The 23,511-nt window shown below is 46.6% G+C and overlaps 1 protein-coding gene across 2 annotated transcripts in view; it reads right to left on the bottom strand.

The window, feature by feature from the left end:
* CCDC198 (coiled-coil domain containing 198) overlaps positions 1-15,149 on the bottom strand; it is a 34,242-nt gene extending 19,093 nt beyond the window's left edge. The window contains exons 1-3 of one of the 2 annotated variants that reach the window (XM_045013921.1): positions 14,782-15,149; positions 12,222-12,304; positions 1,157-1,243 (exon numbers count right to left, since the gene is read on the bottom strand). In XM_045013921.1, coding sequence (XP_044869856.1) covers positions 1,157-1,243; positions 12,222-12,304; positions 14,782-15,007 — 396 coding nt within the window. In that variant the 5' untranslated portion in view covers positions 15,008-15,149. The remainder of the gene's footprint in view (positions 1-1,156; positions 1,244-12,221; positions 12,305-14,781) is intronic. The other variant, XM_045013922.1, reaches the window with a different exon arrangement.
* Between the last annotated feature and the right edge of the window lie 8,362 nt (positions 15,150-23,511).

A 23,511-nucleotide genomic window follows, 5' to 3' on the forward strand; every position in this document is an offset into this window, starting at 1 on the left:
AATGTCACCAATGCACTGTGTGGACAATTGCCGCATACAGAGAATGTGGTTTGCCTGCTGCAGCACCTCTGAAAATCAGGCCCTAACACCCAGACCAGCTCAATATTTTTGATGTCTAACTCCTGCTCAAATCAATGGGCGAGAGGCACCTAGCTACCTCTGAGGATCTAAGCCGTAAGTGTCTCACATTGAATATTCAAAAACAGAGGGACTCAATATTAGTGAATGTTGTTTTGACCCCTTGGCTTACTGATGCTAGACTGCAATTGCTTTAGCTAGAGCTAGGGTGACCAGACATCCTGATTGTATAGGGACAGTCCCAATTTTGGGGTCTTTTTTCTTATATAGGCTCCTATTACCCCCACCCTCTGTCCTGATTTTTCACATTTTCTTTCTGGTCACCCTAGATCCCATCTGCCAGGCTGCTCAAAATTAAAGATGAGGGAAGCCACAAGCTCTTATTTTGCACCTGTAAGAGGCCTAAAACGACTCCCGCCCCGAGTCCAAAGGAAGTTTACTTTTGACTTCGATTTAACCAGGATCCAGCCCTAAATGGAACACTCCGGCCCCAGGCAACTTCCCGAAAGAGCTGGTCAAACTTTTCCCCCTCCTCTCCCCACATTGTTGTGGCCAGTCTGCTCACCAGTGCAACTCTCAGCTGGCCGAAGCTGAGAACGCCTGGGATGAACAACCACATGGTCTGTTCTCACTTGCATGGGTGCAACCACATTGGCTTCGACGGTGTCATGTGAGCGTAATAGAGAAGACGATTTGGGCTTAAAATGAGACCGCTCATAAATGGCTATGGAGAGAGACGGGCACAGCACGCCTGGTGGGAAGTGGCTGACTATGAACTTCATCTAAAGCCCATTAGAATCATGGATTATTAGACACTTCAGGAGATCATCTAGTCCAACCCCCTGCTCAAAGCAGGACCAATCCCCAAATTGTCCCCTCAAGGATTGAACGCACAACCCTGGCTTTAGGAGACCCCTGAGCTATCCCTCTTCCCCAATTGAAGTCAGTAGAAGGCTCGCACTGACTTCAGTGGGCTTTAGGTCAAGCCGTGTAAATGATCAAAGCACATGTCTGCAAAGCTGCGGGCTCCTTGAATTTCCCAGCGTGCCAGTTTTACCTGTATTGCGGGGACACCCACCTTTGCTTTTCGGGCCGCTGCCCCTTCCTGCTGCCTGAGGAGCTTTTCGGAAGCGATTACTTGTGGCAGGTCAGCGGGTTCCAGCTTCTGCAAGTCCAATATTTCTAACAGTCAGCGTTCCTCAGGCCATGCGGTCATCAAACAGAAAAGCCAGACATTAAAAGGGCTCGACATTTTTCCACATAGGCAACATAGGCCCGGAATAGGCACGAAAGAGCAGTATCCTTAATAAATACTCTAAGATCTCTTTGGATCTCAGCATCCGTTGGCATTTATTCACGGAGGGCCATAGTACGAGTGGACAGAACTGAGGAGAAACACCTGAGTTAGCGTTTAACCCAATCTAAACTTTAAAGATGTGTGCTTCTTTTCAGATTGATTGTCTTTATTACCATGTATTTGTATCACTGTAGCACCCAGAGACACCAGCTGAAATTGGTGCCTTAGTATGCTAGATGTTGCACATACACATAACAAGAGACAGTCCCTGCCTCAGAGAGCTTACAGTTGAAACAGATGTAGGGCGTCAAGGGAAACTGAGGCATAGAGAGGTGAAGTGACTTACCCAAGGTGATGCAGCAGATCAGTGGCAGGGTCAAGAATAGACGCCTACTCTCCTATGTCTCTGGCCCTGTCTGCTAGACCATGCTGTCACAGTTCAGGGCTCCTCCACCTATATTCCCCTCCATGTTCCACTCTAGGCTCCCAGCTGTAACCTCTCTTAGGGTACGTCTACACTACGGGATTATTCCGATTTTACAGAAACCGGTTTAGCAAAACAGATTGTATAAAATCGAGTGTGCGCGGCCACACTAAACACATTAAATCGGTGGTGTGCGTCCACGGTCCGAGGCTAGTGTCGATTTCTGGAGCATTGCACTGTGGGTAGCTATCCCGTAGCTATCCCATAGTTCCCGCAGCCTCCCCCGCCCCTTGGAATTTCCGGGTTGAGATCCCAGTGCCTGATGGGGCAAAAATCATTGTCGCGGGTGGTTCTGGGTACAGCCTCACCCCTCCCTCCCTGAAAGCGGCAGACAACCGTTTCGCGCCTTCTTTGCTTGGTGAACTGTGCAGACGCTATAGCACAGCAAGCATGGACCCTGCTCAGCTCAATACTGCAATCGTGGATGTTTTAAACACCTCGCGCACTATCGTGCAGTATATGGTGAACCAGGACCTTCAATCCGAGGCGAGGAGGAGGCGGATACGGCAGCGCGGCGATGACAGTGATGAGGACGTGGACACAGAATTCTTTCAAACCGCGGGCCCCTGCGCTTTGGAGATCCTGATGGTAATGGGGCAGATTCTATCCATTGAACGCCGATTTTGGGCCCGGGAAACAAGCACTGACTGGTGGGACCGCATTGTGTTGCAGGTGTGGGACGATTCCCAGTGGCTGCGAAACTTTCGCATGCGTAAGGGCACTTTCATGGAACTTTGTGACTTGCTTGCCCCTGCCCTAAAACGCCATAATACCAAGATGAGAGCAGCCCTCACAGTAGAGAAGCGACTGGCGATAGCCCTGTGGAAGCTTGCTACGCCAGACAGCTACCGGTCAGTCGGGAATCAATTTGGAGTTGGAAAATCTACTGTGGGGGCTGCTGTGATGCAAGTAGCCAAAGCAATCACTAAGCTGCTGCTACGAAAGGTTGTGACTCTGGGAAACGTGCAGGCCATAGTGGATGGCTTTGCTGCACTGGGATTCCCTAACTGTGGGGGGGCGATAGATGGAACCCATTTCCCTATCTTGGCACCGCAGCGCCAGGGCACCCAGTACGCAAACCGGAAGGGGTACTTTTCAATGGTGCTGCAAGCACTGGTGGATCACAAGGGACGTTTCACAAACATCCACGTGGGATGGCCAGGGAGGGTTCATGACGCTCGCGTATTCAGAAGCACTACTCTGTTTAAACGGCTGCAGCAAGGGAATTACTTCCCAGACCAGAAAATAACAGTTAGGGATGTTGAAATGCCTGTCGTTATCCTGGGGGACCCAGCCTACCCCTTGATGCCATGGCTCATGAAGCCATACACAGGCAGCCTGGACAGTGGTCAGGATCTGTTCAATTACAGGCTGAGCAAGTGCAGAATGGTGGTGGAATGTGCATTTGGCCATTTAAAGGCGCGCTGGCGGACATTACTGACTCGCTCAGACCTCAGCCAAACCAATGTCCCCTATGTTATTGCTGCTTGCTGTATTCTCTACAGTCTCTGTGAGAGTAAGGGGGAGACCTTTATGGCGGGGTGGGAGGCTGAGGCAAATCACCTGGCCGCTGATTACGCGCAGCCAGACACCAGGGAGATTAGAAGAGCACACCAGGAAGCGGTGCGCATCAGAGAAGCTTTGAAAACGAGCTTCATCAATGGCCAGGGTACAGTGTGACTGCTGTGTTTGGTGATGAACACCCAACCCCCTTGATTGACTCATTCCCTGTAAGCAACTCACCCTCCCCCTTCGAGTACAGCTTACTTATGCAAATAAAGTCACTCTCGTTTAAAAATCATGAATTCTTTATTAATTCATTATAAAAAGAGGGAGAGAAGTAAGGGTGTGCTTTGGGAGGAGGATAGGAAGGATGGAGAAGGCCATTAAAAAATTTCACAGTAACGACAGCCGTCTGGTTGGGCTGTCCACAGGGGTGGAGTTGGCGGGTGCACGGAGCCTCCCCCCACGTGTTCTTACACATCTGGGTGAGGAGGATGTGGAACATGGTGAGGGTTGAGGGTGGTTATACAGGGGCTGCAGCGGCACTCTGTGATCCTGCTGCCGTTCCTGAAGCTCCACCAGACGCCAGAGCATGTCAGTTTGATCACGCAACAGCCCCAGAGTTGCATCCCGCCACCGCTGATCTTCCTGCCGCCACCTCTGATTTTCCTGCCGGTCTTCCTGCCGCCACCTCTCATCTCGGGTGTCTCTCCTGTCCTCACGTTCACTGGCATCTTTCCTGTAATTTGATACCACGTCCTTCCACTCATTCAGATGAGCTCTTTCATTGCGTGTAACTTCCATAATATCCGAGAACATTTCATCTCTCGTCTTCTTTTTCCTCCGCCTTATCTGTGCTAGCCTTTGGGATGGAGGAGGGACGCTTGAAAAATTTGCAGCTGCATGAGGGAGAGAAATATTTTAAAAGATACATTTTACAGAACAATGGTTATACTCTTTCACAGTGAACAGCACTATTCACCTTACATAGCACATGTGATTTCCCTACAAGGTCGCATTTTTCATCTTAATAGTGAGTGCCTGCAGCTCTGGAGTTACAGATCTCACAGACACAGGTCCAGGCATCAGAATTCAGCTTGCATGCGGCCATGGTAAGCCACTGTCTTTCGGCTTCTGTAGTGATTTACCCCTCCCCCCAATGCATGGCTAATACCACGCTAGCTCCCTGCTAATCAACACCCTTCCCCCCCCCCAACCCACTGCGTGGCTGGTAGCTTGGGGAAGATCGCCGGTGACCAAACACAAAAAAGATCATTGGCATTTCACTCCTCCCCTCCCCCCGCTTGGCTACGTGCAGGAAAGGTTTTTTTTTTAAGCTGCTGCAGTCCACGAACCCAGTAGGAAAATGGCCATCCCCCTTACTTAAATTCCTGATTTTTAACCAGGTTATCCTGAACGATATCACTTTGCTGAGGATCACACAGCGAGATAAAGAACGGATGCTTCTTGAATGCCAGCAATCACCGGGACCATACGCTGCTATGCTTTGCCATGCAATGATACCTGATTATTTGCTACATGCATGGCATGGTAAAGTGTCCTACCATGGTGGGCGGAACAAGGCTGCCTTGCCCAGAAACCTTCTGCAAAGGCTTCTGGAGTACCTACAGGAGCACTTCATCGAGATGTCCCTGGAGGATTTCCTCTCAATCCCCGGACATGTTAACAAACTTTTCTAAGTAACTATACTGTCTGCGAATGCATCCCAAGTCCTCAGGGCAAATCAATCATTAAAAAACGCTTGCTTAAAAAACAATGTTTGCTATTTGCAAAGGTACACTCACCAGAGGGCCCTTCCATGGCGTCATTGTCTGGGATAGTTGATTGTGAGGGCTGGGAGGAGGGTAATTCCGTCAGGGTGAGAAAAAGCTCCTGGCTGCTGGGGCTCACGGAGTGCTGTGTGCTCTCTGCTAGGTCGTCCTCCTCTTCTTCATCTTCATCTTCCCCGTCTGCATAACCCTCAGCCATGGCAGAGATTACGACCCCCACCTCGGAATCCACGGTCAGGGGTGGGGTACTTGTGGCGCAGCCCCCTAAAATTGCATGCAGCTCAGCATAGAAGCGCCATGTTTTTCGACCTGCCCCGGACCTTCCATTTGCTTCTTTGGTTTTCTGGTAGGCTTGTCTGAGCTCCTTAACTTTCACTCTGCACTGCACTGAGTCCCTGCTGTGGCCTTTATCCGTCATAGCCTTAGAAATTCTTTCAAATACTTTTTCATTTCGTCTTTTGGAACACAGTTCTGTTAGCACTGAACCCTCTCCCCATATAGTGATCAGATCCAGTACCTCCCGTGCAGTCCATGCTGGGGCTCTTTTTCGATTCTCAGGAGACTGCATTGTTACCTGTGCAGATGAGCTGTGCGTGGTCACCTGTGCTGATGAGCTCTCCACGCTGGGGAAGCAGGAAATGAATTTCAAAAGTTCGCGGGGCTTTTCCTGTCTACCTGGCCAGTGCATCCGAGTTCAGAATGCTGTCCAGAGCGGTCAGTGGTGCACTGTGGGATACCGCCTGGAGGCCAATACCGTCGATTTGCGGCCACACTAACCCTATTCCGATATGTTAATCCCGATATTAGCGCTACTCCTCTCGTCAGGGAGGAGTACAGAAACCGATTTAAAGAGCCATTAAAATCGATATAAGGTGCCTCCTAGTGTGGACGGGTGTGGCGTTAAATCGGTTTTACGCTCCTAAAACCGGTTTAAACGCCTAGTGTAGACCAGGCCTTAGGCAGAGAGCCACCCCTCTCTTCCTCCTGAGCAGGGTTTTACCAGGCTGCATGGTTCCCTGCCTACACTGCGATATCCCCAGCAAGCCAGATGGCTTAGACACTCTGTGTTGCGCTTTTCTTTTTCTTCAGAGGCGATGAACAGCACAATTGCCCGCAGCTAGGAGTTTCTTGGCAAGCACATTTATTCTTAAGGGGCAAACACTACAGAGAAAACATTAAAAATAGAGTTCCTGTACGAATGCTAACATCTTACCTGGGGTCACCCATCAGTCTCATGGGGCCACAGGAGGCCAAGGGCCGTCCAACCCCTCGACTCAGGCTATTTATCCCAAAGTCCTTTCTTGGTCTGTTGGTCTCTGGAGAATCCAGCTTGAACCAGTTTACCCAGGTGCTGATAGCTCTCTGGAGGTGTCACACACTGAGTGACTTTGCCTAATTACCCCCAACACATTCTTAGCTCTAGGTGGGTTGTGGCAACCCTCCCCCATGGAATTAGACAAGCTCTGGCTCACAATTACACACAAATTTAATACAGGAAGATCTCCCAATGATATGGTGGGGAATTACCATATCTGTCACACATGCTGCTTCTCTTCTAATGTTCTGTCCAGTAGTACCTTATTCAGTGGGACGTCTCATGGTGTAAGGTATCTTCAAGGGGACGGAGGGAGGGGAAAATCAGGCCCTTCGTCAGGATCATTTTATTCACATGAAAGCACATGTTTTATTTTGTAATAGCGCTGACCAGAACATTTCTCCAGGACGTCTTTTTCCCATCAAAATTTCTATTGATGGAAAGTTTCCAAGCAACTGTCGTCTCAGATCTTTTATTAAAGGGTAAATGCCATACAGTTGTGTTTGAAATGGTATCTGCCATCAAGGCTAAAAACTGCAGAGCCCTTTATAGGCAGCTGAGTCTGGAGTTTCTTTTTAAGGAATTAAGAGACCGGCTTAAAATGGGCAAAACTGCAGGGGGTCTTTATTGCTCAGGAACCTCTGGTACCTGTTTGTGGCATTGGAGTCCCAATCCTGCTCCCATAAAAGCCAGTAGGCATCTTGTCAATGACTTCAATGGGAAGAAGACTGGACTCGTGCTTAATGCTGGACATTAACTTCCACGTGTATGAACACGCCCTAAATTGTGACTGTACTTTAGCCAGATATAAGGAATCAGTGCAAGGACTTCTTGATTTGCAAAGAAATAAAGACAGTAATTTAATCATAAAAAAGTTATCACTTAAAGCAAACTGGAAAATTCAGAGCTGAGTCCATGATGCTGTTTCACTGCCATTCTAGCTGGTTGGGGTTTTTTTTTGGCTCCGTCCAACCTAACAAAGACACTCGGGACCCAATTCCAAGCCCACAGCAGTCAATGGGAAAATCTCCATTGTTTTCAATGGGCTTCGGATCAGCTCTGTAGATGTGATTGTAACGGTCATTTCTGCTTTCAGTAATATTCTTCCTACACATGGTAGTTCAGCCTAAAACCAGTGGCAGTGCCGCTATAACCCTCTGATCCTCCTGTGGTATATGGCAGAGGTCCCTTTCTGTGACTCTTATGCTGCTCCTGACATGTGTCAATGGGAACCTTTAAGGCTCTGGGCCAGAGAGATTAAGGCCACCATGTGTATTCAGGACAGTAATTATGCATGTGCTTAACTATTAGCCAACACGGGGATGAACTGAAGCATGTGCTTAAGTGCATTTCTGAACTGATGCCTAAGCCCAATCTGTGCGTTAGGTACCTTGGCAGATCTGGGCCTACGATGACTTACCAATGATCACAAAGAGCCAGGAATCAAGCCCAGGTCTCCTAAATCTCGAGCCAGTGCCTTAACCAGAGGGCAATCCCGCCTCTCACAAACTTGTCCTAATAAAAAAGTTTCCTGTGTTTTGTTTTTGTTTTTTCTTCCCTACCCTTTGTGTCTCCATTTACGTTATTTTCTTTAGTGCCTGAAAAACTAACCTGAAGTTGTACTAATTTAAGAGATGACACTAGATGGCAGCAACGAATACCTCAAATTACAGTATGCAGTGTAGTTGCCGCTGTGTCAGTCCCAGGATATTACCTTGCACCCCTTGCCTCTCTAATATCTTTTATTGGACCTACTTCTGTTGGTGTGAGAGAGACACGCCTTTGAGCCACACACAGAGCTTTTCTTCAGGTCAGCCCTGAAGCTGAGCTCCGTGTAGCTCGAAGGCTGGTCTCTCTCACCAACAGAAGTTGGTCCAATATAAGATATTACCTCACCCACCTTGTCTAACTACCAATTATACTCCAGGCTGTAAATCTTTCACCAGTGCCACCAAAACAGTGAATATAATGTTGCTAGCGGCAGGCAAATAAACTCACTAATCTATTAGCGGATCCTACTATGGCCAAGAGGAAGGAGAAGGTTCTGGCTTTAAAGTTCACTTTTGCTGAGTGGAAGGAAATCTGATCTCTTCTTGCACCTTTGTATATTTCACAGATTGTTCCTCAGGACCCAGGCCATAGTTGGACTCTTCTAATACCTCTTGAAAAGGAAGAATCTTATTTCTCCATTTTTTTTACTGAAAATGTTTGCTCCGGAAAGGACACTGCTGTTCTATTTTGATGACAGTGTCTAGTGGCATTAGAACAAGCATGGGGGGAATAATAAACTCTCTAAGTAATAAACACTATTGACAATAGTCATATGCTAATCAACGGTCCTATCGTTTTTAAACTTACTGCATCAGACCCATGCTCCCAATATGGCCGCCACTTCTGAGGAAGGTGTTAAGAACCCTGCAGCAGGCAGAGGTAGCATAATCAGTGGTCAGGGGGCCAGGGCTATCCCAGTTTTGAAAGTGGATGGGCCTGACCCATCCACTTTTCTCCAGGGCAGACCCCCCACCCCCTTCCTCTTCTCTTCCCCCTCAGGACTCACTCCTGAGCCAGGCCAGCAGGCAGGTGGCGGAGCCTGGCCAGGGAACCCCAGGAAGCTGTGGGAGCCACGTGGACCCTCCACCGTTCCCGCCCAGGCTCCCCACCCAGCTCAGGGCTGGTGGAGGTGGAGGGTCCGTGACTCCGCACCAGCTCCCTACAGCTGCCTGTGCGGCTCTGTCCCTGACCTGGCTCCTGCCAGGGGCGGGGGGCGACTCGGAGCCACATCCTGGCCATGGTAAGAGCAAAGCTGGCAGCTCTAGGGAGCCTCAGTCCCTCCACCTGCCCTGGGCAGCAGGTCTGGGGGGTGGGGACACGGGAGGGGGCTGCTTTCGGTGCCACCCCACCCCAGCTTGGCCAGGAGCGGGGCCTCTGGGGTAAGAGGAGGGGCCCTGGGGGAGGGCAGGGCCTTGGAGGAAGAGGAAGGACAGGCCCCCACTCCCATACCCCCCCATTTTTGGGAAGGCTCCGACACCCTTGAGCATAACCTGCCCCTTACACTAAGTATCATTGTGATCTAATGGGGGCAGGCTGTGCCACATCTGCCTTCTGTGGAGTTCTTGCACCTTCCACCGAAGCACCTGGTGCTGACCACTGTCAGATCCAGGGCACTGGACAAGATGGGCCGGGGGTCGTATCCAGTCTGGCAGTGACTATGCTCCTAATTGTTCACCTCTGCAAAACTCTCTGTTACCATTAGATGGCTGTTTAATAAGAGGCTGGATCTTGCACTCGGACTGAGTATTTTCCCTTCTTGTCTCCACTTTCCCTCCTTTCCCGCCGGCTCCCAGCCATGGCTCTAGGTAGAGAACTGAAAGTAATCAGCCGAGATATTGGCAGGGCAGGGGTTTGACAGCCAAACGCAGCTGCCGCTAGGTACTCCTTGAAGCCTGGCCCGCTAGAAACTGCTCAAGTGAAGAGAGGATTTTGTTAGGAAAATATTAGACTTCTTTAAGTCAGGGCTGGCCTTGTGCGTGGGTGCCCACCCAAGGTGCTGTGGTCGGGGGGTGCTGTGTTCAAGAGGCAAGAAGCGGGACAGGCCTGGGGTGTGAGGCCACAGAAGGGAGCTCGGGGCAATGGGGGGGAAGGCAGTGGGGCCTAGGAGCAATGGGGGGATAGGCGAGGAGCCAGGGGGGGCAGTTGGGGCCTGGGGGAATGGGTGGGGAGCCCGGGGAGGCAGCAGGGGCCAGGGGTGCCAAAATACAAATGCATCCAGGGCGCCATTTTCCCTAAGGCTGATCCTGTTCAAAATCTGTCTTTCACGGGGCGGGAAGGAGGGGAAGCTAAGGAGGAAAATTTATTAGGCACTTAAAGACTGAATGAATCAAATGCTCTTGGGCCATCCACAAAGCTCTCTGTTGTGGGTAGCCTGGCTCCAGAGCATGACGGTTGTCACTTTAAGGTTACAAACATGCCAACCTTTGGCAGTGATGTTGCCTATAGAGTACGGGGTGGTGTCTGCATACAGAAGCTGATGTATGCTCAGTGCAGGACTCGAGTGGGGCCTACTCCCTAACCTTGGAGGTGGCAGGGGCCAGTTGCCTGGTGCAACTTAGAGCCACCTCAGAGCTGCTCTAAATTGCACCCCACTGCCTATGAACCCAAGAAACCATTCTGGTACCTAGGGATTACCAGAGCATGGAGACACGGCAGCTACACCCACCTACTCCACTCTATCTATGGGAGGGGGTGATGTGGAACAGTTACCCCAGTTCTCTGCCAGCTGGGAATTCCCCCTAGCCAGCTCACAAAGGTGATGTTGTCTCATAGCTGGCTCATAATCTCTGCTCTCTCCTGGGGATACAAGGTCAGTGGATCTCTCAAGATCCGGATGAGCAGTGCTGCAGGTAGAATATTTCTTGGTAAATGCTAATTGCATGGCCTGTTTCTAGCTGCCTTTCTGGAAGACATGCTTTAGCCAAACCCAAATGATGGGCTCAATGCCGGGGTAGCTGGGTGAGATGCACAGGCCTGTGCTACACAGGAGGTCAGACCAGATGCTCTAATGGTCCCTTCTGGCCTTCAAATCTATGAATACCTCGACTTACACATGCTGTCCCATTGACTTGATAATATCACCATAATGGGATGACTCACCTGAGTAAAGCTTCATGGTGATTTGAGATTGAGGCCCACGTAATAAAAATAAGTGTCTTGAGTATCTCACTGTTTACCATCAACTACCCAAACCAGCGTGCTCTTCAAAAGGCAAAATATTTTCCAGTCTGATATAAAGATTTAACCAAGCTGGCAACACACAGAGTCAGTGCTCGGCTATTCAATGGCAGAAATGCAGAATTTAACAGCGCTTCTTAGCTGTCTACACCGGAAGCTGCACTTCGCCTGGTATAAAACTGAATTTAACAGCAGCGCTGAACCTTCCTTACCCCCATCGGAAAGACCTTTTTGCCATGAAAAGCAGTTGTCGCATTTGCACAAATCTCTAGTTAGGCAACGTGTGGAAGGCAGGAAGGCTGGACCTGTGGCTAAGGCACTAGTGTGGATCTGAGGAGAGCTGGTTACAATGCCCAGCTCTGGCACAGATTTCCTGCCTGGCCCTAGGCAAGCTGCCCAATCTTTGGTGGCGCGGTTCCACAACTCTCAAACAGGGCTGCCTCACAGGGTGTGTGAGGCTAAAGTCCATTAATGGCCGGGCAGTGCCCGGATACTACAGTGCTGGAGGCCATTTAAGAAAAGAGCTAGAAAAAGGCACATAATGGGTAGCATTGGGCTTCTAGTCACTCTGGCTCTTCTACTAGGAGGAGACTTGATCTCTCACACGCTAGCAGCTCTTCCGGCCCGTCCAATAGAGGGGCGCAGTGCACAGCCTTGCGGAAGGACAGGTAGACAGACAGACCCACACAGGAAGCATATTTTTATATAGTCAGGCTGTTTGGCATTCCCTTTGACTGCTTCCCTTTTACACGGTGTGAATCAGGATTAAGGCCACTGATGTAAATGGAGTGACACTAGTGTAAATCCAACCCACTCTCTTCACAAAATACCGTCATTTAAATAATTCTGAGTTAGAAATAATGACCAGTGGAGCTATAATTTCTTACCAATATAGTTCATTCTGATGGCTTAACTATATCTGAGTACAGAAAAAAACAAGACATACCCGGGCATGATTACAAATAAAATGGGATGTTCCCATTAAATCCAAGTAACTCCTTAGGTAGCCTTTTAAATTCATCTTACTTGGAGTCTTCGAGGCGGATGCTGTTTAATAATACTTGTTTCTCCCTTTTCCATCATGATGTCAAAAGAAATGGGTCTGGGCACTTAAAGGAACAGAGAAGGAGAAGAAGCCAATAACAGTTTTAATACAATCTCAAATTGATCATTAACTATTAGGCTTTATTATGCAAAAGCTTCATGACCTTCTAGTTATAGTGTAACATGACCTACCGTAGCCCACGCTCCCAAAATACAACAGCACATGGGGAAAAAAAAGCGTCCACTGGACACCAGAGCTGAGTGACTATCAGCAAAAAAATCTTCCCTGAATACTTGCTCAAAACTGTCAATGAATTCCCTTTATCCATGCTCACGGCCTTTGCTTTCCACAGGCATTCCTGCTATCGGCTATTTCTGGCACGGATAAATGTGGACAATCACACACACCAGTATTGGGGAAACCAGAAGTTTAAATGGACGTGTTCGAGTATCTGCGCTTGGCTTCTACACTCAGTCAGGGTCTAGAAACAAAGCCATCTGATTCACTTGGCCAGTTACCACCAAGTGAGGGCTTTATCCCACTCCCAGTGAAGGTATAGGGAATCTTCCATTGACTTCAGCTGGAATTAAATCAGCCCCCACCAGTGAAAAGAAAATGCCCGCTGAAAAGGGTCTGTGTTTAATCCACAGAGGACAAAATCTCAAGGAGGCTTATTGATTATTATGAAGAACAAATACACTAGAGAAAATTGATCTGCTCGCCGATATTCCATGTCTGACAGAGAGGATGAATTCATCTGATTAAAAGACTCACTCGGCTCTACTGGACACACATACAATGTTTAATTATTGAACACAGAATTAAACTTTGTCAACTATTTAACAAATAAGGAACTAGAGACATTCGCTGCGCTAAATACTTTTCACGTTTTAGCGGAAAAAGTCCCAAATAGCTGACTTTTCAAGAGAAAATATTTAGCAGCCATTAAGCATATAGGGGAAAAAGCAGCATATTCAGAAGCCACTGTTTAGAAGCCACTGTTCTTAAATCCATGGGACTAGTTAGTGCCTAAACAATTTCTGATTGTGAAGTAGAAATACAAAGACAGTGACTCATTAAAATATTAGATGCCGCATGAGCTTAGGACTTAGATGCAGTGGATGGGTTAGCGGCATGGGACTCGGAAGGACCTGAGTTCTCTTCCAGATCTGATATTGAGCTGACCTGCTGCGTGAACTTGGGTAAGTCATGTCGCCTTTGTATGACTCTCATACACTCCCACCTTTATTAATCATTTATTTGGCTTGAGGTACAAAAAAACGGCCATAATGGGTCAGACCAAAGGTCCATCTAGCCCAGTATCCTGTCTCCCAACAGTGGCCAGTGCCAGGTGCTTCAGAGGGAATGAACAGGCAATCATCAGGTGATCCATCCCCTGTCGCCTAGGTAGCACCTAGAAGCACCAGTCATGAATCAGGACCCCGTTATGCTAGGTGCTGTACAAGCTCAGGACAGAAATAGGGTCCCTGCCCCCAAAGAATTTACAATCAAAGTCTATTTAGATTAGATTGTAGGCAGTTTAGGGCAGTGGTTGACTCAAGGGTCTGTACAATGCCTAGCATACCAGGGCCCTGATTGGAGATGGGACCCTGGTGCATGACTGTAATACGAAGCCCCGGCCTAAATTTAAGAAATTCTACTGTTTGTTTTCTCCCTCGCTCTTCAATAACGAAGATACCTCACGTGCTCTTAGAAAGTGTAACAACACACGCTGAAATGAATCCCCGTGAACGGAATAAAACATTTTGTGTAACAGACATTGGTTTGTTTAGACCGTGGCGCCAGCTAATTCATCATTCACATGTGATACGCTCTTATTGTCAAAAACTGCACGTGTAATGGAATATGGCCCTGCCAGAGAGGACTTTTTGCAAATGAACTTGCTAAATACCCAGTGGTTAGCTCTTTGCTGAACAGAGTAGTTATTTAAGTGCTGTTGCTGTCATAAAACGCTCCAAATGTCATGCTGCATATCCAGAGCCAATCTGTATTCATTCCTAGACCTGTTCTGCTCCTGAAATGCATGATGCATCCGATGAAGTGGGCTGTAGCCCACGAAAGCTTATGCTCAAATAAATTTGTTGGTCTCTAAGGTGCCACAAGTACTCCTGGTTTTTTTGCAGATACAGACTAAGATGGCTGCTACTCTGAAACATGTGTAAGGATGACTCTCACAATCAAGGATTGCATGATCTGGGCTGTTTGAGATTTAAATAAACAATTGAGACAGTTTTCTAAAACAAGCTGAAAAAAATGATTTCCCCCCCCAGTGCTGTAATATACAGGAAGTGTCAGAAACAGACACATGCCTAGAAACACACACACACACACACACACACACACACACACACACAAAACTGCATTTGGTAAACCTTCAGCTTTCTACCATTTGTCTTAGTTAAAATGCAATGATTTTCTGCTGAGCCATATATCTATTTGGCAACAGAGAACACGAAGACCAAATAATCAGCCAATCCAAGCACCCTAGAAAGGGCAGTCACTTATCCATGGCCAGGTTACCTGTGGAGCATCTGCCATACAGAGTTTCTCTTAGGGGTGGAAGCTGCCTTTGAAACACTGGATTTCGCTCTTCCATGGCTGCAAATGAGCATAAACGTCTCTCTTCCAGGGTGCTGTGAAATCCACACACGGCGGCCGTGCAAGGGGAAGTAGGCACCTCCTCTCTGGTTTGCACTGGTGCCACTTTTGTCACCTTATGATGAGCCCTGGAGTAGCTCAGGCCCATTTTACCGAGTTACAACAGTCAAAGAACAAAAAGACTGTGTGCAATAGTTCCTGGACTTGACCATAGCACTGATCTGTGTCTTGGGCTCCCTTTGAAGGCAACGCCTGTTTGTAAAGCTCCCAGGTTCCCTCCAGGGCAACTTTCACGCTCTGCCTGACCATACCCACACACAGAGCTGATTGGGTGTCTGGGAAGCCAGTTTCCATGGCTATTCCTCCCCAAGCCTTTCCTTCCTAAATCCAGATTTGGTGAGCCCAGTTAAACATTGACCCGGGCCGGCCACTTCCTGGAGCAGATGAGAGCCTGGCTGCTATTGAATATTAAACTAATCCAGGGAAGTCTGAGGTAAATACCAAATGTCAGATAATGGCCTCAGTGAGTCTTTCTTGCTCCCATAAATATTTGCATCTTAAAAACACTCTCACTAAAAGTTGCTCATTTAATCAGTGATTGACCTTGAGAAGTTTCCCTTTGCTTCTATGACCGGCTGGTTTGTAAAAATGTTGATCTTACTGAGGAAATTTTGTCCATGAAGTGCTAGCAGGCAGAGGGAAAGGACTCCGGCATTGCAGCCTGCAGCTGAAGAGGAAAAAGAAGGCCTGTGAAGTGCCACATTTGAGGAGCCGCTTACTCTTTACTCTAGAGTTACACTGGTATAGCTGAGAGCGTATCTGACCCAGTAACTTCTATCAACTTGCATGAGTGTAACCAAAAGTAGGATGGCCCAAAGGGGAGCGAAATAGAAGAGAATAAGCCATCCTTTTGTGTCTCTAGCAATTTCTGTGCTAAACACCAGCCTACTTGGAACTTTCCACACCTCACAGTGCAAACCCACCTGGTGCCTAGAATAATAATCCATCATCCATATTAACTCTCAGTTTCCGAGAGCACAACTTCTTTGGACAGCTGGGGATCAATGACATCAGGAAGACAGAACTTTGGGTACCCGAGGAGGATTGTTTGTGGGCCTGGGGTAATATTATCAGCATTTTTGCACATGCCAGCATGGTGGGCTTAGTAAGACAGCAGCTATTGATTAAGCAGGAAAATACACGGACAGCAGCCAACGATATATGTGTAAGGTTCCGAGCTCAGTTTTATTCTGTACAGGGACTTACATGCATTTAGAAGAACAAAGTGTACCTGTCGATGCAGCGGGGCATATATGCGGATTTGAAACTAACAAAGCTCTTTCCTGACTCTCCTCTTGGGAGAGGAACATTAAAGGGACCAAGGGCAAGATGTGTTAAGGCATTTAGCTACCTACAGATGCAGCTAGGTGTCTAGTGGGCTTTCCAAAGCACTTCGATATCTGACTCCCACTGAAGTCAATGGGAGTTAGGCACATCTGAAAAACCCACTAGGTGACCATCTGCATCCTTAGGCACCTGAATACCCTGACAGATCTGGCCCGAAGCGTGTAAGTGCTTTGCTGGATCAAGGCTTTATGCTGTTTCCTCAGTAAGATCAACATTTTTACAAACCAGCTGGTCATAGAAGCAAAGGGAAACTTCTCAAGGTCACACACCAGCCCAGAGAAGTGACGCAAACTTCACCTGCTTGGGCTCTTAGTCAAAAGGCCACATACCAAGGAGGCCTCTCTTGTAAGGTGTAGCACGTGCAGACCTACAGGAAATGCCTAATGTCCCTGAATGCTGAGCGCTTAGTTTAAGGGCCTTAGAGTAACACCTCAGTAGCCGGACCACTCTTGGATCATACACACGCCAGGGGCATGAATAGCAGGAATCAAATTCAGCTCGAGATTGGAGTCAATATTTGTGAAAACATTTTTTAAGAACAATGATGACAGCACCTAAAGACTCCAACCAAGATCATGGCCCCCTGGTTGCCAGGAGCTGTACAAACACAGGGTAACAGAGAGTCCCAGCCCAGAAGAATTGCCAGTGGAACCAAAGAGTAGTATCACCCCCAATTTACAGCTGGGGAACTGAGGCACAGAGAGATCCAGTGACCTACCCAAGGTCACACAGGAAGTCTGTGGCAGAGCCAGGCATCAGATGCAGCTCTGTTGAGTCCTAGCTGAAGTCCCCCATTCTATGGGGGGAAGTCCACTGAAATCAATGAGAATTTTGCCAGGCATTTCAATAGTGGGTCAGGATTTTACCATGTACCACTGTTTTGAGTTCCTTGGCCAACTCTAGCTGTCATTCTGGCCTTTCCTCCGATCCCATTTTCATCATAAAGGATTGGCAGGTTTGTTTGGGGGGCAGGGGACAGTTAATGAGCAGCCGACATTGTGCAGTGGACCTGTGTAATGCGATCAGATAGGAATGACATTCCTTGGCAGAATGTACTCATCCACAAAACACTTTTACTGCGCCATCAAGTTAATGTTTATACTGCGAAGCATTTTTCACTGCTCATGACTTTCCTTCACAATCGAATGGAAATTGTTGATACAAAACATGAGGTCTCTGGTGACATGCTGCCAGATGACGGGAGGAAACAAAAATACATAGCGCTTGATTTTTTTTATTTTTTTTGACAGAGCTACACCACAGTATGTGTTGTTTGGGTATGGGGATTTAGTGGGCTGTATGGCATTTGCAGTTGCAACACTCAAAAAAAGGGGATTGGTATTTACTTAGCACCAAATATTTTTCAGTTTGCTATATATTTATCAGGCTTGGTCAAAAATGCCAATTTTGCTCTGGATATTAAAAACAAAACCCTCAACTTCCTGAGCAAAAAAACAAAAAATTCCACAAAGATTAAAGCAAAAAATAAAATCTGATCAGTTATGGAAAATTGTTTCTAGTAAATTTGTTTTTACTGAGTTTGGTAATTTTTGTTTTTCATTTTATTGGTGCAAAAACTGGAAAATGTTGACCAAAAACGAATTGTGTCAGACAGAGTGAGAGTGAGAGAGAGAATAAGTGTGCGTATAATTTTTAAATAGGTATTTCTGGTGACCCCTACAGTGAGTAAGCTTAATTCTGCAATTGAACCCCTTAATTATTTATTTCCCATATATCACCATCCATGCTTATTGTGGTAGCCTATATTATGTGCCATAACAATGGATCAGAAGCTTGTTTTAAGCTTCAACCCTGCAAAGACTTACACACACTGTGAGTTGTCTCGTTGACTTTAACGGATCTACTCACAATGTGTAAAGTTAAGCACATGTGCAAGTCTCTGCAGGATCAGGGCCCTTCTCTGCAGAGCTAGAACACGACACACGGTGAAGAAAAATGTATAGAAAAATGTTAATCGTTGTTAAAAACACGGACAATAGTGACATGGCCCAGCAAGAGTCATGGATTCTGAGGCCAGAAGGGACCATCTAGTCTGACCTCCTGCATGACGCAGGCCATAGACCTTCCCCAGAATAATTCCTAGAGCAGATCTTTTAGAAAAACATCCAGTCTTGATTTGAAAATGGGCAGTGATGGCGAATCCACCACACCCCTTGGTAAATTGTTCCAGTGGTTAATTACTCCCACTGTTAAAAATTTACACCTTATTTCCTGTCTGAATTTGTCTCACTGCAACTTCCAGCCATTGGATCGTGTTAGACCTTTCTCTGCTAGATTGACGAGCCCATTTTTAAATATTTGTTCCCCACGTAGCACTGCAGGGAACTTGGAGGGAGGAGCACAAGTTGCAGGAGGGAAGACTTTGGAGGGGGCACCAGGAGGGGAGATTTGTATTACAATTTGTACTAAGCGTTGGCTGTCAGGCTAAGCAGATGTTTTCTAACATGTGTCGGGGCCCCGTAGAGCTCTGAAGGGGGCTCATTTTCTTAGGTAGAAATCTAACTGTTAGTTACAAGTACTGGTTAGTTACAAATTTATCACTCACGGTTTATATTAAGGTTCCGTTTTCACAGGGTTAATACATGATTAATTGATGGTATAAGCGTGGGTAGGATATGTCAGAAGAAGAGGTTATAACTCATCCTTAGCAGCTACCTCTTGACCCATTGGATTCGATAACAATTTGTAACAATTGATGAACCATTTAATAAAACCTCAGTTAACCATTTATTAACCCTTTATGATTTATTTATACATAGAACCTTAATATAAAGTGTGACCAGTTCACCACTGGTGTAAGTCCATTGACGCTATCACATGGGGCATCATGATGACAGGTCAATGGACTTTATACCAGCAATACCCTGGGGCTAGTTATTACGCACGTAGGCATAGCATTGTGTGAAGTGGTGAAACATGAACACTAAATAAAATGGGGCACAAAAGCAATTTATGGCAGCAGATTTGTTGCCTAGTCGTAATAATCTGCTTGCTTCCTCCCTGTCTCTGTCTCCAGCTTTCCCTTTCAAATTCACGTTACTGTCAATGGAACAAAACCCCGTGCTGTGGCCAAAGGGCTGAGGGGTGGGGGGGATGTCTGACACTTTTTAAAGGGCACAGGTTCACTCCAGCAGAAGTGTGCAAATTAACAAGTCAAAAACTGATGCCCTGACAGCCAAATGGTTTCATCATGCGTCATCGCCGACGGCCATCATTGCCCAAAAGTGAGACATAAATATGCGTACAATAGCTGCATGCTTAATATGTTCCTGCAATCCTATTGCTTCACTGTTGCGTATGGTACACCGGTCAGCATGTGTACAAAATGGGTATATACTGGCATGTGCATTTCCGTAGGTGCATTTACAAACACTGTTGAAAATGTGTCCCTGAAGCTATGTACTGTGCTTGGACACCCTCAGCTTAGCTGCTTAGCTCATACTGTGTAGTGTTGACAAAACGATGAATTGCGCCTTAAGTTATTCAAGGCTCAGATAGGAAGATGGCAATTAAATATGAGAGTGATGGGTGTCTCAGAAATAGCCAAGATAAAAGAAGTAATATGGAAAGAAATCATGCATACAGGGAATTCATGGGAGGCCAATCAAGCAGCATCTTAGGGGCCCATTTACCCTTTGACTTAAAGTGCATAACACTTATACAGTCCTAAATTCAGCCATAAATGCAAAACCAGAATGTTACAAAACTCAGACTGCCCCCGTGAAGTAAGACTAAATGAATTTAGAATTCCAGAGGGACATTTGACCTTCTCTAGATCTATGGAGTAGACCTTTAAGATGGGCAATTGCTTGAATCTCATTTGCAGCACCACAGCTAAATACAGTCTATTTGCTAGGTGAGACTTAACGAAGAGAGCCCTGTCTGAGAGCAGAAGTATATGGTGCACGTCTCCAGTGTCTACCCTGCAGGCATATTACCTCATTAGGGAATGTAATGCGGAGGGACAACGTGTATTATACTAAATGAAGTTTTTGATAAGTAGGATTCTGGTTTATGAGAGGAAGGATGGTCTGGTGGCTGGGGCACTAACCCAAGACATGGGAGACCTTGGTTCCAAGTCCTTGCTCTGCCACAGATGTCCTGTGTGATCTTGGGCAAGTCACTCAGCTTCTCTGTACCTCAATTCCCCATCTGTAAAATAAGCCTAGGCTTGAGATGGCTGGCCAGCTAGGGTACCAAAGCCAAGAAACTGACAGACGTCCGCCCTACTTAACCTTGGCATTGGAAACAAGAGAGGACGATGATATTTCTGCTTCAAAGTGAATACTTTCTATTCCCTTGGTCGTACATATTACTTGTCTGAATAGTAACAGAGCAGAGACTGGTTGCGACAGTCCACTGTACTGCAAAAATGCTTGCATTTTTCCTTGAAGCTTATGAATGGCTGTACATGAAAGTCAGACAGACATATAGCTACACACACAAGGCTAAGCATATGTAATGAAATGGGACAGTGATGTGGTTAATGTTACAGAATTGACTGCCAGAATAACAGCTGGATAACAGCTAGACTTCAAACAAATCCCTAAGTAATAAAAAAGAAGTACTCAGAATTATGCAGATTGGCTGATTGTTGCGGTTGTTAGTTTTGTTTAACGTGTATAGCTCCATGAAACTGATCAAGGTGTGAAGACAAATATTCCAGTGTAATTTCATTGATTGGAATGTACACTATAGTACTAGGGTTAATAGATTTCATTATTACACATCTGGAAACTCAAGCTGTAGCAACATGAGGGTTACACACACATTGGTTGTTTCATATGTTTGCAAGGGAACTAGTTTTTATACCAATAAAGGTTGAGTATTCCCACTGTGCTGGGATACTATTGTTATTGTTGTCGCTTTCCTGAGCCCTCACAAGTGCATTATTTTATGGCGTAGCACTCAAGATGCTTTATTCAAAGCACGTTTTGTTTTCCTGCCAGGGAGCTTTGATGCAGCCCTCACATGAGGCAAAAACTTGATAACGCAGCAGCCAGTTCAGTATTTCCTTTCCATGGGGCACAAACCAAATCATGTGACCACAATAAAATTATCACATTGCTTCACTCGAAGGCTGTAAACTTTATTGGAGTGATTGTAAAGGAGGCTAACAGTCACAGAAGGCACTAAAAATGATACAACCCATTCATCTAAAACAAATCCATGTAAAGTAATAACCAAATGTTCTTAATTTACCTTTGATTTTATGGGCATTCCCTGGTTGAGCCACCAGGGCCAGCTCCAGGGGTTTTGCCGCCCCAAGCAGCCCAAAAAAAAAAAAAAGTGACTGCGATCGCGATCTGCGGCAATTCAGCGGGAGGTCCTTTGCTCCGAGCGGGAGTGAGGGACCCTCCACCGAATTGTCGCTGAATACCTGAAAGTGCCGCCCCGCTCCGGAGTGGCCACCCCAAGCACCTGCTTGATAAGCTGGTGCCTGGAGCCGGCCCTGTGAGCCACTAAGCTGTATTTTAGGCATGCTATTGCCTTCCTCTTAAAAAGGGCTAAACTAAAAAACAGGACAATGGGCAATGTAGGGTCCTAACCAGCTATGTGCAGTGTAAGGGCAAATGTAACCTACATTCAATGTATGTCCTCTTCTGCCACAGAATACGTGTCTGCTACAGCTGCCAATCTATGGTCTGATCCAAAGCCCATGAAAAAACTCTGTTAGCTCAAGCTGCAGCTCAGGTGATGTCCTGGTGATGACCAAGGTAATCATAGAATCAGAGAACTGGAAGGAACCTTGAGAGGTCATCTAGTCCAGTCCCCTGCACTCACGGCAGGACAAAGTATTATCTAGACCATCCCTGACAGGTGTTTGTCTAACCTGCTCTTAAAAATCTCCAATGATGGAGATTCTACAACCTCCCTATGCAATTTATTCCAGTGCTTAGCCACCCTGACAATTAGGAAGTTTTTCCTAATGTCCAAACTAAACCTCCCTTGCTGCAATTTACGGTAAGCCCATTGCTTCTTGTCCTATCCTCAGAGGTTAAGAAAAACAATTATTCTCCCTCCACCTTGTAACAACCTTTTATGTACTTGAAAACTGTTATCATGTTCTCTCTCACTCTTCTCTTTTCCAGACTAAACAAACCCAATTTTTTCAATCTTCCCTCATAGGTCATGTTTTCTAGACCTTCAATCATTTTTGTTGCTCTTCTCTGGACTTTCTCCAATTTGTCCACATCTTTCCTGAAATGTGGCACCCAGAACTAGACACAATACTCCAGTTGAAGCCTAATCAGTGCAGAGTAGAGTGGAAGAATTACATCTCGTGTCGTGCTTACAATACTCCTGCTAATACCTCCCAGAATGATGTTTGCTTTTTTTGCAACAGTGTTACACTGTTGACTCATATTTAGCTTGTGGTCCCCTATGACCCCCCAAATCCCAACGGTTGTTCCCAACTACATAAAATAGGTGTGGGGATCCAGATGTGAGAATGCACGATTCCTGCAGCTGCATTGCAGGGACGGGTTGGTCAAGTGACTGCATCTAGGGGAGTGAGGCCAGGTGGTGAAAATTTAGCTCCGTAGTAAAGTCTAATTTCTAAGACGCTGAGTGGAATGGTGCCCTTTCCTTACAGTTCATTGATAGTCTGTTTCGTGTGGCTTGATTTGCTCACATTTGCTCACATGCTCAGAAGGCACCTGAGTGCTATTAACGAGACTATTCAGGGGCTACAGTTGCAGCTTCTGCTCCAGTAGCCCTAAGCCTCAGCCATGATTTGAATGTTAAAGCCTACCATCACTGAAGGCTTGGACTTGCTCCATGTGGATTGATACTGTACCTGACTCTCTCAAGCACCAAGGAAAAAATAAATGGACAGGATCAACAAGAGATCAGATGACACAGAGGTCAGAGGCATCATTGGCCATCAGCTTCAGGGCAGGGGAGGTAAACTAATTGTTTCAAAAGCTGTGAAGATACTAAGTGCTCCTCAATGAATGCAAGAACCATTTCAAAGGAGGCCCGAAGTCTCCAAATGCAGCGGAATGGCCACAGTTCTGTGGCACAGGGCTGGGCTAGGCTGGGGCATGGAGCATGGTGGCCCATATTATTAGAGCAGATCCAGAGCATATAAAACTAGAGATGGATCCAAGCCAAAAATCCCAGGTCTGGATAGCCCCAAACTTTGAGAGAGTTTGGATCATCATCATCATCATCATAAAACCTAGCTCTTATATAGCACTGGGGCTCTAAACTTTGTGTGAA

This window comes from Mauremys mutica, chromosome 4 (assembly GCF_020497125.1).
Source record: "Mauremys mutica isolate MM-2020 ecotype Southern chromosome 4, ASM2049712v1, whole genome shotgun sequence".
NCBI lineage: Eukaryota > Metazoa > Chordata > Testudines > Geoemydidae > Mauremys > Mauremys mutica.